The sequence below is a fragment of the Nomascus leucogenys genome, chromosome 2 (assembly GCF_006542625.1).
Source record: "Nomascus leucogenys isolate Asia chromosome 2, Asia_NLE_v1, whole genome shotgun sequence".
Lineage (NCBI taxonomy): Eukaryota > Metazoa > Chordata > Mammalia > Primates > Hylobatidae > Nomascus > Nomascus leucogenys.
This window is the reverse complement of record NC_044382.1, coordinates 46,170,185-46,183,869: the sequence shown is the minus strand read 5'-3', so window position 1 is coordinate 46,183,869 and position 13,685 is coordinate 46,170,185. Positions and strand designations below refer to the sequence as shown.

General features: G+C 45.3%; 1 protein-coding gene across 6 annotated transcripts in view; it reads right to left on the bottom strand.

Moving 5' to 3' along the window:
• LOC100581804 (ATP-dependent RNA helicase DDX19B) overlaps positions 1–13,685 on the bottom strand; it is a 39,172-nt gene extending 25,487 nt beyond the window's left edge. For 3 of the 6 annotated variants that reach the window (XR_004033650.1, XR_004033649.1, XM_030829404.1), the window contains exon 1: positions 13,384–13,560. Coding sequence is in view for 3 of the 6 variants with exons in the window: in XM_030829404.1 (XP_030685264.1) it covers positions 13,384–13,426 (43 nt within the window). In the remaining 3 variants the exon portion in view is untranslated. Of the gene's footprint in view, positions 1–13,383 lie in introns of all 6 variants that reach the window. The other 3 variants (XM_030829409.1, XM_030829417.1, XM_030829425.1) reach the window with 3 other exon arrangements.

Genomic DNA, 13,685 nt, shown 5'->3' with positions numbered 1-13,685 from the left:
CACGCCCGGCTAATTTTTTGTATTTTTTTTTTTTTTTTAGAGACGGGGTTTCACCGCGTTACCCAGGATGGTCTTGATCTCCTGACCTCGTGATCCGCCTGCCTCGGCCTCCCAAACTGCTGGGATAACAGACGTGAGCCGCCGTGCCCGGCCTTTCTAGTCGTACATTTTTATTAAAAACAAAACAAAACAAAACTAAACAAAAAAGACTTTTTTTTTTTTTTTTTTTTTTGAGACAGAGTCTCGCTCTGTCACCCAGGCTGGAGTGCAGTGGCGTGATCTCAGCTCACTGCAAGCTCCACCTCCTGGGTTCATGCCATTCTCCTGCCTCAGCCTCCCGAGTAGCTGGGACTACAGGCGCCCGCTACCATCCCCAGCTAATTTTTTTGTATTTTTAGTAGAGGCAGGGTTTCATCATGCTAGCCAGGATGTTCTCGATCTCCTGACCTCGTGATCTCCCTGCCTCGGCCTCCCAAAGTGCTGGGATTACAAGCATGAGCCACCGCACCCGGCCAAAAAAGAGTTTTTTAAAGGTCAGAAAGCATCTGTAAGTCTTGGACCCCAGCACAGGGATTAGATAGATGGAAAGTCTGGCGTGAGTAAGTAACCCTTCAAGCTAAAGCCAACTCTAATCATAAAATATCAAGCAGGGCCTAAGACATCATCTGGTAAAAGGAAAATGAAAATCACAACCTAATGGTTCTTTCTTTTTTTTCTGCAGACAGGGTCTCATTCTGTTGCCCAGGCTGGAGTGGTGCAGTGGCATGATCATGGCTCAATGAAGCCTCAACCTCCTAAGGCTCAGGCAATCTCCCTGCCTCAGCCTCCCAAGTAGCTGAGGCTACAGGCGCTCACCACCATGCCCGGCTAATTTTTTTTTTTTTTTTGAGGCAGAGTCTTGCTCTGTTGCCAGGATGGAGTGCAGTGGTGCTATCTCAAATCACTGCAACCTCTGCCTCCTGGGTTCAAACGACTCTCCTGCTTCAGCCTCCCAAGTAGCTGAGACTACAGGCGTGCACCACTATGCCCAGCTAATTTTTGTATTTTTAGTAAAGATGGGGTTCCACCACGTTGGCCAGGATGGTCTCAATCTCTTGACCTCATGATCTGCCCACCTTGGCCTCCTAAAGTGCTGGGATTACAGGCAGGAGCCACTGCGCCCGGCCTGCCCGGCTAATCTTTTACTGTAGAGTTGGGATCTTACTGTGTTGCTCAGGCTGGTCTTGAGCTCCTGGGCTCAAGTGATCCTCCTGCCTCAGCCTCCCAAAGTGCTGGGATTATAAGCGTGAACCACCACATTAGGCCGCATTTCTGTTGTCCCTCTAAGTCCAAGAACAGGAGAAAGGGGAAGGAGAGAACAAAAAAAAATGTTTTAATTGGTGGTTTGTTGAGAATGGAGGAGCCCCATTTCTATTTCTTTTTTTTTTCTTTTTGAAATGGAGTCTCGCCCTGTCGCCCAAGCTGGAATGCAGTGGTGCGATCTTGGCTCACTGCAACCTCCACCTCCTGGGTTCAAGCAATTCTCCTGCCCCAGCCTCCCAAGTAGCTGGGATTACAGGCGTGTGCCACTACAGCCAGCTAATTTTTGTATTTTTAGTAGAGACGGGGTTTCCCTATGTTAGTCAGGCTGGTCTTGAACTCTTGACCTCGTGATCCGCCCGCCTCAGCCTCCCAAAGTGCTGGGATTACAGGCGTGAGCCACCGCACCCAGCCAGGAGCCCCATTTCTTTTCTTTTCTTTCTTTTTTTTTTTTTTTTTTTGAGATGGAGTCTCGCTCTGTCGCCCAGGCTGAAGTGCAGCAGCGTGATCTTGGCTCACTGCAAGCTCCGCCTCCCAGGTTCACGCCATTCTCCTGCCTCAGCCTCCAGAGTAGCTGGGACTACAGGCGCCTGCCACCATGCCCGACTAACTTTTTATATTTTTAGTAGAGACGGGCTTTCAACTTGTTAGCCAGGATGGTCTCGATCTCCTGACTTCGTTATCTGCCCGCCTCGGCCTCCCAAAGTGCTGGGACTACAGGCGTGAGCCACCGTGCCCAGCGTCCCATTTCTATTCATGGAAATGGACAAGAAGTTTCTGGTGTCTTTCTGCTTTGGTATTGGGAAAGAGGAAGAAGAAAGGGAACACATTAAAGAGATTAGAAAAAAGGAAATTAACAAAAAGGAAACCATTCAACTGGAGAAAGCCGACTGAAAAACCAAAAAAAGAAATCATTATAAAGCAGTAAAAATCCTTCACTAATTCTGAAGGATAAAGAACACACTAATGGGGGAGGGCAGGGGGGGACAGCATTAGGAAAAAGAGCTAATGCATGTGGGACTTCATACTTAGGTGATGGGTTGATAGGTGCAGCAAACCACCATGGTACGTTTACCTATGTAACAAACCTGCACATCCTGCACTTGTACCCTAGAATTTAAAAACAAAAACAGCTGGACACAGTGGCTCATGCCTGTGAGACTGAGGTGGGCAGATCACTTGAGGCCAGAAGTTCAAGACCAGCCTGGCTGACATGGCGAAACACCGTATCTACTAAAAATACAAAAACTAGCCAGGCGTGGTGGCATGCGCCTATAATCCCAGCTTCTCAGGAGGCTAAGGCAGGAGAATCGCTTGAACCCGGGAGGAGGAGGTTGCAGTGAGCTGAGATCGTGGCACTGCACTCCAGCCTGGGCAACAAGAGCGAAACTCCATCTCTAAATAAATAAATAAAGCACTCCCCACATCCTACCAATTAACCTAGTTTAGTACTCAGGGCTGTTAAGAGAAAGAGAGGCTGGGTGCCGTGGTTCATGTGGGTAATCTCAGCACTTAGGGAGCTGAGGTGGGTAGATTGCTTGAGCTCAGGAGTTTGAGACCAGCCTGGGCAACATGGCAAAACTCCATCTCTACAAAAATACAAAAATTACCCAGGCATGATGGCACATGTCTGTGGTCCCAGCTACTCGGGTGGCTGAGGTGGGAGAATTGCTGGAGCCTGGGAAGTCAAGGCTGAAGTGAGCCAAGATGCCACTGCACTCCAGCCTGGATCACAGCAAGATCCTGTCTCAAAAAAAAATTTTTCGCCGGGCGCGGTGGCTCACGCCTGTAATCCCAGCACTTTGGGAGGCCGAGGCGGGCGGATCACGAGGTCAGGAGATCGAGACCATCCTGGCTAACACGGTGAAACCACGTCTCCACTGAAAATACAAAAAATTAGCCGGGTGTGGTGGCGGGTGCCTGTAGTCCCAGCTACTCCAGAGGCTGAGGCAGGAGAATGGCGTGAACCCGGGAGGCGGAGCTTACAGTGAGCGGAGATCGCACCACTGTACTCCAGCCTGGGTAAAAGAGCGAGGCTCCAGCCGGGCGCGGTGGCTCACGCTTGTAATCCCAGCACTTTGGAAGACCGAGGCGGGCAGATCATGAGGTCATGAGATCGAGACCACGGTGAAACCCCATCTCTACGTGAGCCGAGATCGCGCCACTGCACTCCAGCCTGGGTAACAGAGCAAGACTCCGTCTCAAAAAAAAAAAAAAAAAAAAGCGAGGCTCCGTCTCAGAAAAAAAAAAAAAAAAAAAAATTCCTTCTCATAAGTTTTTCAATCCCTTTGCCCTCTAAATTGAAAAAGAGAGCCAGGTGCAGTGGCTCATGCCTATAATCCCAGCACTTTGGGAGGCTGAAGTGGGAGGATCTCTTGAGGCCAGGAGTTTGAGACAAGCCTGGGCAACATAGTGAGACTCCACCTCTGCAAAGATTAAAAATAAAAATATTGACAGGGCATGGTGGCTTGTGCCTTTAATCCCAGCACTTCTGGAGGTTGAGGAGGGAGGATCCTTTGAACTCATGGAGTTTGAGACAAGCCTGGGCAACATAGTGAGACCCCATCCCCTAAAAAATAAATAAATAGGCTGGGCATGGTGGCTCATTCCTGTAATCCCAGAGCTTTGGGAGGCCAAGGCAGGCTGATCATCTGAGGTCAGGAGTTCAAGACCAGCCTGACCAACATGGTAAAACCCATCTCTACTAAAAAAAACCCAAAAAATTAGCCAGGCGTGGTGGTGCATGCCTGTAATCCTAGCTGCTCAGGAGGCTGAGATGGGAGAATCACTTGAACCCGGGAGGCAGAGGTTGCAGTAAGCCGAGATTGCACCATTGCACTCCAGCCTGGGCAACAGAGCGAGACTCTGTCTTAAAAATAAATAAAAAAATAGACCGGGTGTGGTGGCTCACGCCTGTAATCCCAGCACTTTGGGAGGCCAAGGCAGGTGGATCACCTGAAGGCCAGGAGTTCGAGACCAGACTGGCCAACATGGTGAAACCCCGTCTCTACTAAAAATATAAAAACTAGCTGGGCATGGTGGTGGGTGCCTGTAATCCCAGCTACTCGGGAGGCTGAGGCAGGAGAATTACCTGAACCCAGGAGACAGAGGTTGCAGTGAGCCGACACGGTGCCACTGCACTCCAGCCTTGGCAACAGAGTGAGACTCCATCTCAAAAAATAAAAATAAAAATAAATACATAAATAAAATAAATAATAAATTTAAATGAATTTTAAAATAAAATAAATAAAAATATTAGCTGGGTGTGGTGGTATGTGCCTATAGTCCCAGCTACCAGGGAGGCTGAGGTGGGAGGATTGCTTGAGCCCAGGAGTTCCAGGTTACAATGTGCTATGATCTTGCCACTGCATTCCAGCCTGGGTGACAGTGAGACCCCATCTCTATTAAAAAAAATACACACATATATACACACACACACATATACATACACGCGCGTGCACACACACACACACACACACACACACACACACACACACACATATGGCCAGATGTGGTGGCTCACGCCTGTAATCCTAGTACTTTGGGAGGCCGAGATGGGTGGATTGCCTAAGCTCAGGAGTTCGAGACCACTGTGGGCAACATGATTAAACCCTATCTCTACTGAAATATGAAAAATTAGCTGGGCATGGTGGCATGTGCTTGTAGTCCCACCTACTTAGGAAGCTGAGGCATGAGAATCGCTTGAACCCAGGAGGCAGAGGTTGCAGTGAGCCGAGATGGTGCCACTGCACTCCAGCCTGGGAGACAGTGAGAGACTCTTGTCTCCAAAAAATAAAAAATAATAGACATATTATTTCATAGACAATATTAATCTTAAAGATAATGATGCAGCTGCTTTGGAAAACATCCTGGCACTTTCTCAAAAGTTAAACACAGAATTACTATATAATCCAGCAGCCCCACTTCTAGATATATACCCGAGTATTGAAACTATGTGTCCACACAAAAACTTGTACATTAATCAATCAAAAGAAATATTACTCATAGTAGCTAAAAAGTAGAAATAATCCAAATGTCCAGAAATTGGCAAGTGGATAAATAAAATGTGGTATATCCACACAACGGAATATTATTTGGCAACAATAAGGAATAAAGTACTGATACATGCTATGACTAATGAACCTTAGTTCATTATACTAAATAAAAGAAGCCAGTCACAAAGGATCACATACCGTATGTTTCCATTTATATGAAATGTTTAAAAGAGGCAAATCTAAAGAGACAGAAAGTAGATTAGTGATTGCCTAGAGCTGGGGAGTTTGTGGGGAAACAGGGAGTGACTGCTAATGTGTACAGAGTTTCCTTTTGGGGTGATGAAAATGTTCTAAAATTGACTGTGATATAAACTACACACTTCTGAATACACCAACCATCAGTGAACTGTACACTTTAATCTCACCGTAATGTCGTAATAATAGGGTCTCAAGATTCTGTTTCATAAAATGCAGGAATTTGTTAAGTTTAACAAAATGGCTAGTTTGGGCCTGCTAAAAACAGCAAGAGTTAATCATTTTATACCTGAGTTTTTATTATCACTGGATTCATTATTATGAGTTTCTGTTCTATCTGAAAGATAACTCTATGATGCAAACTCAAGCCAAAAAGAAAATGTCAAAGCTACCTACTCCTAACAAACCCTCTTAGGCACATTAATAGGTTAAAACAATGACAATTTAACCTGACCTGAATGGCCGGGTGCGGTAGCTCATGCCTGTAATCCCAGCGCTTTGGGAGGCCAAGGCAGGTGACTGCTTGAGCTCAGGAATTTGAGACTGCCCTGAGCACCATGGTGAAACCCTATGTCTACAAAACATACAAAAATTTGCCAGGTGTGGTGGTGCACACCTGTAGTCCAAGCTACTTGCGGGGCTGAGGTGGGAGGACTGCATGAGCCTGGGAGGTCAAGGGTGCAGTGAGCCATATACTTACCACTGCATTCCAGCCTGGGTGACAAAGTAAGACCCTATTTCCAAAAAAAAAAAAAAAACAACAACAAACAACAACAACAAAAAACTGACCTAAAAAGAAGTTAGTTAAAATAGTCAAAACTCTCAGAACTAAAAAATAAAAAAAACAGGCCAGGTGCGGTGGGTCACGCCTGTAATTCCAGCACTTTGGCAGGCCAAGGTGGGTGGATCATAAGGTCAGGAGATCAAGACCATCCTAGCTAACACGGTGAAACCTCATCTCTACCAAAAAAATACAAAAAAATTAGCCGGGCATGGTGGTGGGTGCCTGTAGTCCCAGCAACTCGGGAGGCTGAGGCAGGAGAATGGCGTGAATCCAGGAGGCGGAGCTTGCAGTGAGCCGAGATTGCGCCACTGCACTCCAGCCTGGGTGACAGAGTGAGACTCTGTCTCAAAAAATAAATACATAAAAATTTAAAAAATAATAATTCAAAAAACAAAAAACCTCTCAGAACTACTTGAAATACATATTTATCTCTATGTTGACTAATGATGTGGTTTTTTTCTAAGTGTATATTGTGCCTTGAGATATTGGCTAATAAAAATATGAAGCCAGCACACAGAAGCACAGGAAAGCATTATTTCATTTTTATCTCAGCCTTTATTACTTTTGTATTTGCTTTACAATGTACATAATATATTTAATAAAACAGTAAAGTATGCAATTTCTAAACAGATATGTACATATTGAGAGTGAATGCTCAAAAGTTTCTTTGCAACAAATAACAAACTACACAGTTCATTTACTCAGTTAACAATGCCTGCCAGGTTAGGCATGAGAAATGCTCAAATGGATAAGGGCCACAGTTAAGGGAGGGGATGCCATAATGAAAACAGGAGCATTAAGTGGAAGCAGGTATTCTGGGTCCTGAGACCTCCCTCACCCTTTCCTCCACCTAGATTCCAGAACACTGACTCAGACCTCCACCATCTAGGCAGGAGTTTAGAGGATCCCTCTCTGCAAAATCTGGCCAGACTGGGAGGAAAGTTCTCAGGATGCTGACCTAGACCACTAAAGATATATAGTTAAGGTCAGAATAGACAAGCCCCACTCATGTGTTTACAGCTTCCACTCAACTTTTCAGTCACTCACTCTTAAGTATGAGTGGCCAGGCAAGGATTACAGACATCTGAGAAATAGTCATCATGAAAAAGTAGACACTGAAATATATAGATAAAACACGCCTCACATGAAACAGAGACTGAGCAGAGAGAAGAAGAAAAATATCCTCCAAATGATGAGGATATTATGACCATGAAAGCAGTACAGGGTATTGTCTGTAAAAAATGAACAGTAAAGGAAGAAGAAAAAAGTTCCTGAAGAGGCCAGGCACCGTGGCTCACACCTGTAATCCCAGCACTTTGGGAGGCCGAGGCGGGCGGATTGCGAGGTTAGGAGATCGAGACCATCCTGGCTAACACGGTGAAACCCTGTCTCTACTAAAAATACAAAATATTAGCCGGGCGAGGTGGCGGGCGCCTGTAGTCCCAGCTACTTGGGAGGCTGAGGCAGGAGAGTTGCTTGAACCTGGGAGGTGGAGCTTGCAGTGAGCCGAGATCACGCCACTGCACTCCAGCCTGCATGACAGAGCAAGACTCCGTTTAAAAAAAAAAAAAAAAGTTCCTGAAATTAAAAATAAGAAAGTAGAAGTGAAAATGAAATATACTAGGCAGGACTTGAGAAAATCTCCCAGGAAATATAGAAAGAAAGAAAGAAAGAAAAAAAAAGACAAAGATGAAAAACAGAAGAAAAAAGAAAACCAAAGGACTTTTCAACGAATGGTGCTGGAACAATTAAGACAGCTCTGGCCAGGTGCGGTGGCTCACGCCTGTAATCCCAGCACTTTGGGAGGCCAAGGCGGGTGGATCACCTGAGGTCAGGGGTTTGAGACCAGCCTGGCCAACATGGTGAAACCCTGTCTCTACTAAAAATACCAAAACAAGCCAGGCTTGGTGGCAGGCGCCTGTAATCCCAGCTACTCGGGGGACTAAGGCAGGAGAATTGCTTGAACCTGGGAGGCGGAGGTTGCAGTGAGCCAAGATCGCGCCACTGCACTCCAACCTGGGGGACAAGAGCCAGACTGTGTCTCAAAAAAAAAAAAAAAAGACATCTCTATGTGAAAAAGATGAACAGATGAACCTCAGCCAGGCACGGTGGCTAACACCTGTAATCAGGCACTTTGGGAGGCCGAGGCGGGCAGATCACGAGGTCAGGAGTTTGAGACCAGCCTGGCCAATATGGTGAAACCTGTCTCTACTAAAAATACAAAAATTAGCTGGGCATAGTGGCGGGCGCCTGTAATCCCAGCTACTAGGGAGGCTGAGGCAGGAGAATTGCTTGAACCCGGGAGGCGGGGGGTTGCAGTGAGCTGAGATAGCATCACTGCACTGCAGCCTGGGAGACAGAGCGAGACTCCGCCTCAAAAAAAAAAAAAAAAAAAGATGAACCTCAATCCATACCTCTTATTAGAAAAAATTTAACTCAAAATGGAAAATGGATCACAGACATAATTGTAAAATTTATAACTATAAGACTTCTAGAGAACACAGGAGAAAATCTAAATAGAACTAATCATTTAAAAATTGATAAATTAGGCCGGGCACGGCGGCTCACACCTGTAATCCCAGCACTTTGGGAGGCCGAGGTGGGCAGATCACAAGGTCAGGAGGTTGAGACCATCCTGGCTAACATGGTGAAACCCCATCTCTACTAAAAATACAAAAAAAATTAACCTGGCGTGGTGGCGGACGCCTGTAGTCCCAGCTACTGGCGGGGGTAAGCCAGGAGAATGGCGTGAGCCCGGGAGGCAGAGCTTGCAGTGAGCTGAGATCGCACCACTGCACTCCAGCCCAGGCGACAGAGCAAGACTCCGTCTCAAAAACAAACAAACAAAAAGTTGATAAATTAGATTAATCAAAGTTGAAAATGTCTATTATTTGAAAAGTACTGCTGAAAAAAGACAAGTTGTAATTTGGGAGAATATATGCAAAACATATCCGATATATGCAAAACATATCCAATAAAGGACTTATCATGCCTGTAATCCATTCCAGCACTCTGGGAGGCCCAGGTGGGCGGATTGCTTGAACCCAGGTGTTCCAAGACCAGCCTGGGGAACATGGCAAAACCCCGTCTCTACAAAAAACACAAACATTAGCCAGATGTGGTGGCGCATGCCTGTGGTCCCAGCTACTCTGGAGACAGGGTGGGAGAATCCCTTGAGCCCAGGAGGTGGAGGTTTCAGTGAGCCAAGATCGTGCCACTGCACTCTAGCCTGACTCTAGCGTGGGTGACAGAGCGAGACCCTGTCTCAAAAAAAAAAAAAACCGGAACTTCTATCCAGAATATATAAAGAACCTTCCCAACTAAAACTTTAAAAATGGGCAAAAGGTTTGAAAAGCCACTTCAAAGAAGTTACATACATGGCAAATAAGCACATGAAAAGATTTTCAACATCATTAGTCATTAGGGAGATATATAAGTTAAAACCACAATGAGACACCAGCATGTACCTATTAGAATGAAGGAAACTGACAATACTGTGCAGGGAAGGATGTGGGGCAGTTGAAGCTCTCATCCATTGTTGTTGGAAAAGCAGAATGATACACTTTGGAAAACAGTTTGGCATATAACTTATAAAGTTAAATAAACACATATCACATAACACAGTAAATCCTACTCTTCGATATTGACTTTACCCAAGAGAAATGCAAACATATGTCCATACAAAAATCTGTACATTAATGTATAGAGTAGCTTTCTTCATATTGTCTCAGACTGAAAATTACTCAAGTGTCCATCAATAGAAGAATAAGCAAACTGTGTATATCCACAGTGGAATTCTACTCAGCAATAAAAAGGAATGAACTACTGATACATGCAACTTGGTTGAATTCTAAATGCATAATACTAAGTGGAAGAAGCCAGACTTCTCAAAAGGTTACATATTATATATATAATTCCATTTAATGACATGTTGGAAAAGACAAAACTATAATGACAGAAAACATATCAGCAGTTGCCAGAGAAGGGTGAGGAGAGGGAGTGAACTACAAGAAGTTGTAGTTCTTTGTAGAGAGGGTTTATGTGTTGACTGTGGTGGTAGTTACAGAACCGTATGCTTTTGTCAAAAATTCATAGAACTGTACACTAACAAAGTTTAATTTTACTCTATGTAAATTATACCTCCATAAACCTGACTTTTAAAAAAAATTAAAGGGCTGGCCACGTGCAGTGGCTCACGCCTGTAATTCTAGAACTTTGGGAGGCTGAGGCAGGTGGATCACTTGAGGTAAGGAGTTCAAGACCAGCCTAGCCAACATGGTGAAACCCCACCTCTACTAAAAATACAAAAAGTAGCCAGGTGTGGTAGCACATGCCTGTAATCCCAGCTACTCAGGAGGCTGAGGCAGGAGAATCACTTGAACTCAAGAAGCAGAGGTTGCAGTGAGCCAAGATCGTGCCATTGCACTCCAGCCTGGGGGACAAGAGCGAAACTTCATCTCAAAAAAAAAAAAAAAAAAAAAAAAATTAAAGGGCCAGTCCAACAGATCCAACATTCATCTAATAAGAGTTCTGGGAAAAGCTATGCAGTGGTGCGCACCTGTAGTCCCAGCTACGAGGCAGGCTGAGGAGGAGGATCGCTTGAGCCCAGGAGTTCAAGGTTGTAGTACACTATGATTCTGCCTGTGAATAGCTACTGCAGTAGCTATGCTACTGGGCAACATAGACAGACCCTGTCTTAAAAAAAAAAAAGAGAGAGAGAGAGAAAGAAAGAGAGAGAGTTCTGGAAAAGAGGGAATTAAGAAAAAACAAAGGAGAAGAAATCAGCAATGAAATTATTCAAGAAAAGTTCTCATAACCGAAGAACAAGAGTTTTTCAGATTGAAAGTACCCACACCCAGGGGCCAGTAATATGGATGAAAATACACCCATACCAAGACATATTACCATAAATTTTCTGAATATTAAAGACAAACAGAAGATTCTCCAAGCTTAGAAAGGGGAAAGCAAGTCACATCAAGAATCAGGATGGTCTCAAAGATTTCAACAACAAATACAGAAATCTAGAAGGCAATGGAACAATACCTTTAAAATTTGGCAGGAAAATAATTTTCAACCTACAATTCTATACCCAGCCAAACTATTATCCAAATTACACAGCAAAATTAGATTTTTTAAGACATGGAATATTCTTAAAGTAATTTACTTCCCACACACCTCCAGAAAGCTGACAGATGGCTGCACTAAAATAAGGAATAAATCAAGAAGGACGGAAGAGTAGGGGTACAGAAACGAAGGGATCCAAGAGATCCAAAAGACAAGAGAAAGAAGGAAGGAATCTGAACAATGAGGCTGAAGGGAAGTTTGCCATGTTCCCTCTATCCCCCAATATGAACTGTGCTCTAAAGACAGGAGTAACTAGTCCAATTTGAAGCAGACTTAAAAGCCTGGGAGAAATCGAATTGATAGAATACTTGATGAGTCTAAGCATCCTGAGATAAACTTAGACAACTGGAAGAGAGTTTGGGGTTGAATTGATAATTAAGAAAATAAAATGAAGCAAAAACATAAGGCAATTAAGAATTCCAAGTAAAATAAATTTTATAGAAAAGTAAAGGGCCAGGCAAAGTGGCTCAGGCCTATAATTCCAACACTTTGGGAGGCCGAGGTGGGAGGATGGCTTGAGCCCAGCAGGTCAAGACCAACCTGGGTAATATAGTGAGACCTCGTCTTCACAAAAAATTAAAAAGTTAGCTGCACATGTTGGCACATGCTTGTAGTCCCGGCTATTCAGGAAGCTGAGGTGGGAGGATCACTTGAGCCTGGGAGGGGGAGGTTGTAGTTGGCAAGAGATGGTGCCAATGCACTCCAGCCTGGGTGACAGGGCAAGACCCTCTCTCAAAAAATATATGTAAAGAAAGAAAGAAACAGAAAAAAGAGGCTGGATGCAGTGGCTGACACCTGTAATCCCAGCACTTTGGGAGGCTGAGGCAGGTGGATCACTTGCACCCAGGAGTTCGAGACCAGCCTGGGCAACATGGCAAGTCCCCATCTCTACAAAAAAAATACAAAAATTAGTTGGGCATAGTGGCACATGACTACAGTCCCAGTTACTCAGGAGGCTGAGGTGGGAGGACGGCTTGAGCCCGGGAGGCAGACTGCAGTGAGCCAAGATCACTCCACTGCACCCCAGCCCGAGCAACAGAGTGTGACCCTGTCTCCAAAAAAAAAAAAAAAGGAATTGCCTCTGGGGAGGAAAAAAATTGGCGGGAACCGTTGTTTTTAAAATAACCTCACTCTTTAAACAATGTGTATATACAACTTATTTTTTATCAGCTATAAAAAATAAAAGACAAGGTTCTTATTCTTGAGGAAGTCATAGCAATAAGTACTAACAGAAGTAGGTTCAAAGCCTACTAGAATTTAAAGTGTTTCGGTGGGAGAAATTAATTCTACACAGTAGTGTTTAACACATATCTTGCTTACCATGTGTCAGGCCCAGAAAAAAAGAACAAAGTGAAGCCGATGAGGAAAGGATTTGCTGACTGCCACACCTACTGGGTCCATCATTTATCACTGAGTAAGCACACAAATATGAGCAAAGACACGGTCCCTGAGCCAAAGAAGCTCTAAATGTAAAGGTGGAGAATGACACCTAAAATAACTATTACAAACCGGGGCGGCCAGGAACAATGGCTCAGCCTGTAATCCTGGTGCTTTGAAAGGCCAAGGCAGGAAGATTGCTTGAGGCCAGGAGTTCCAGACCAGCCTGGGCAACCTAGCAAGACCATGTCTCTATTTCAATTAAAAACAAACAAAACACAATCTAGGATGATGGGTGCAATCTATGATTCTTCCTGGTTCCAGGAAGACAGACAGGCGGCTGAGCGCTTTACCGATAGGAGCACTCACCTGCGCTTACGTAACGTGGAGGCGGCTGCGTAAACAAAGCCAGCTCAGGGTCCGGGTTCCATCCCTATCCTCCCCGCCACCCCATCCAGTCACTAATCAACCTGGGAAGCGTTCTTTCCCAGGGACCAAGTCTCCGGCCAGAACTAATCCGCTGACCCTTTAGGGCTGAAGCCAACTCACCGACTCGGCCGCCGCTTCCTGCTCGTCCACCGCCAGGGCCCATGAGTCAGTGGCCATGGTCCCAGGCGCGGGTGGGACGCTCGTGCTGGCGGATTCGAGGGATGGCACGAGGGATCGTGGGCTCCGGGGGTTCGCGGCAGGCTCTGCGCCAGCCCGACTACAAGGCTGCAGACCGGAAGCGGCGCGCCACAGTGACGTCGGAGGCCACTCCTGTTTGGGCACCCTTTGCCCACTTGAGGCTGTCGATTCTGTCACCCTCAGACCCGTACCCCTCAACCCCGGGCAGAGCAAGCTTTCCTATC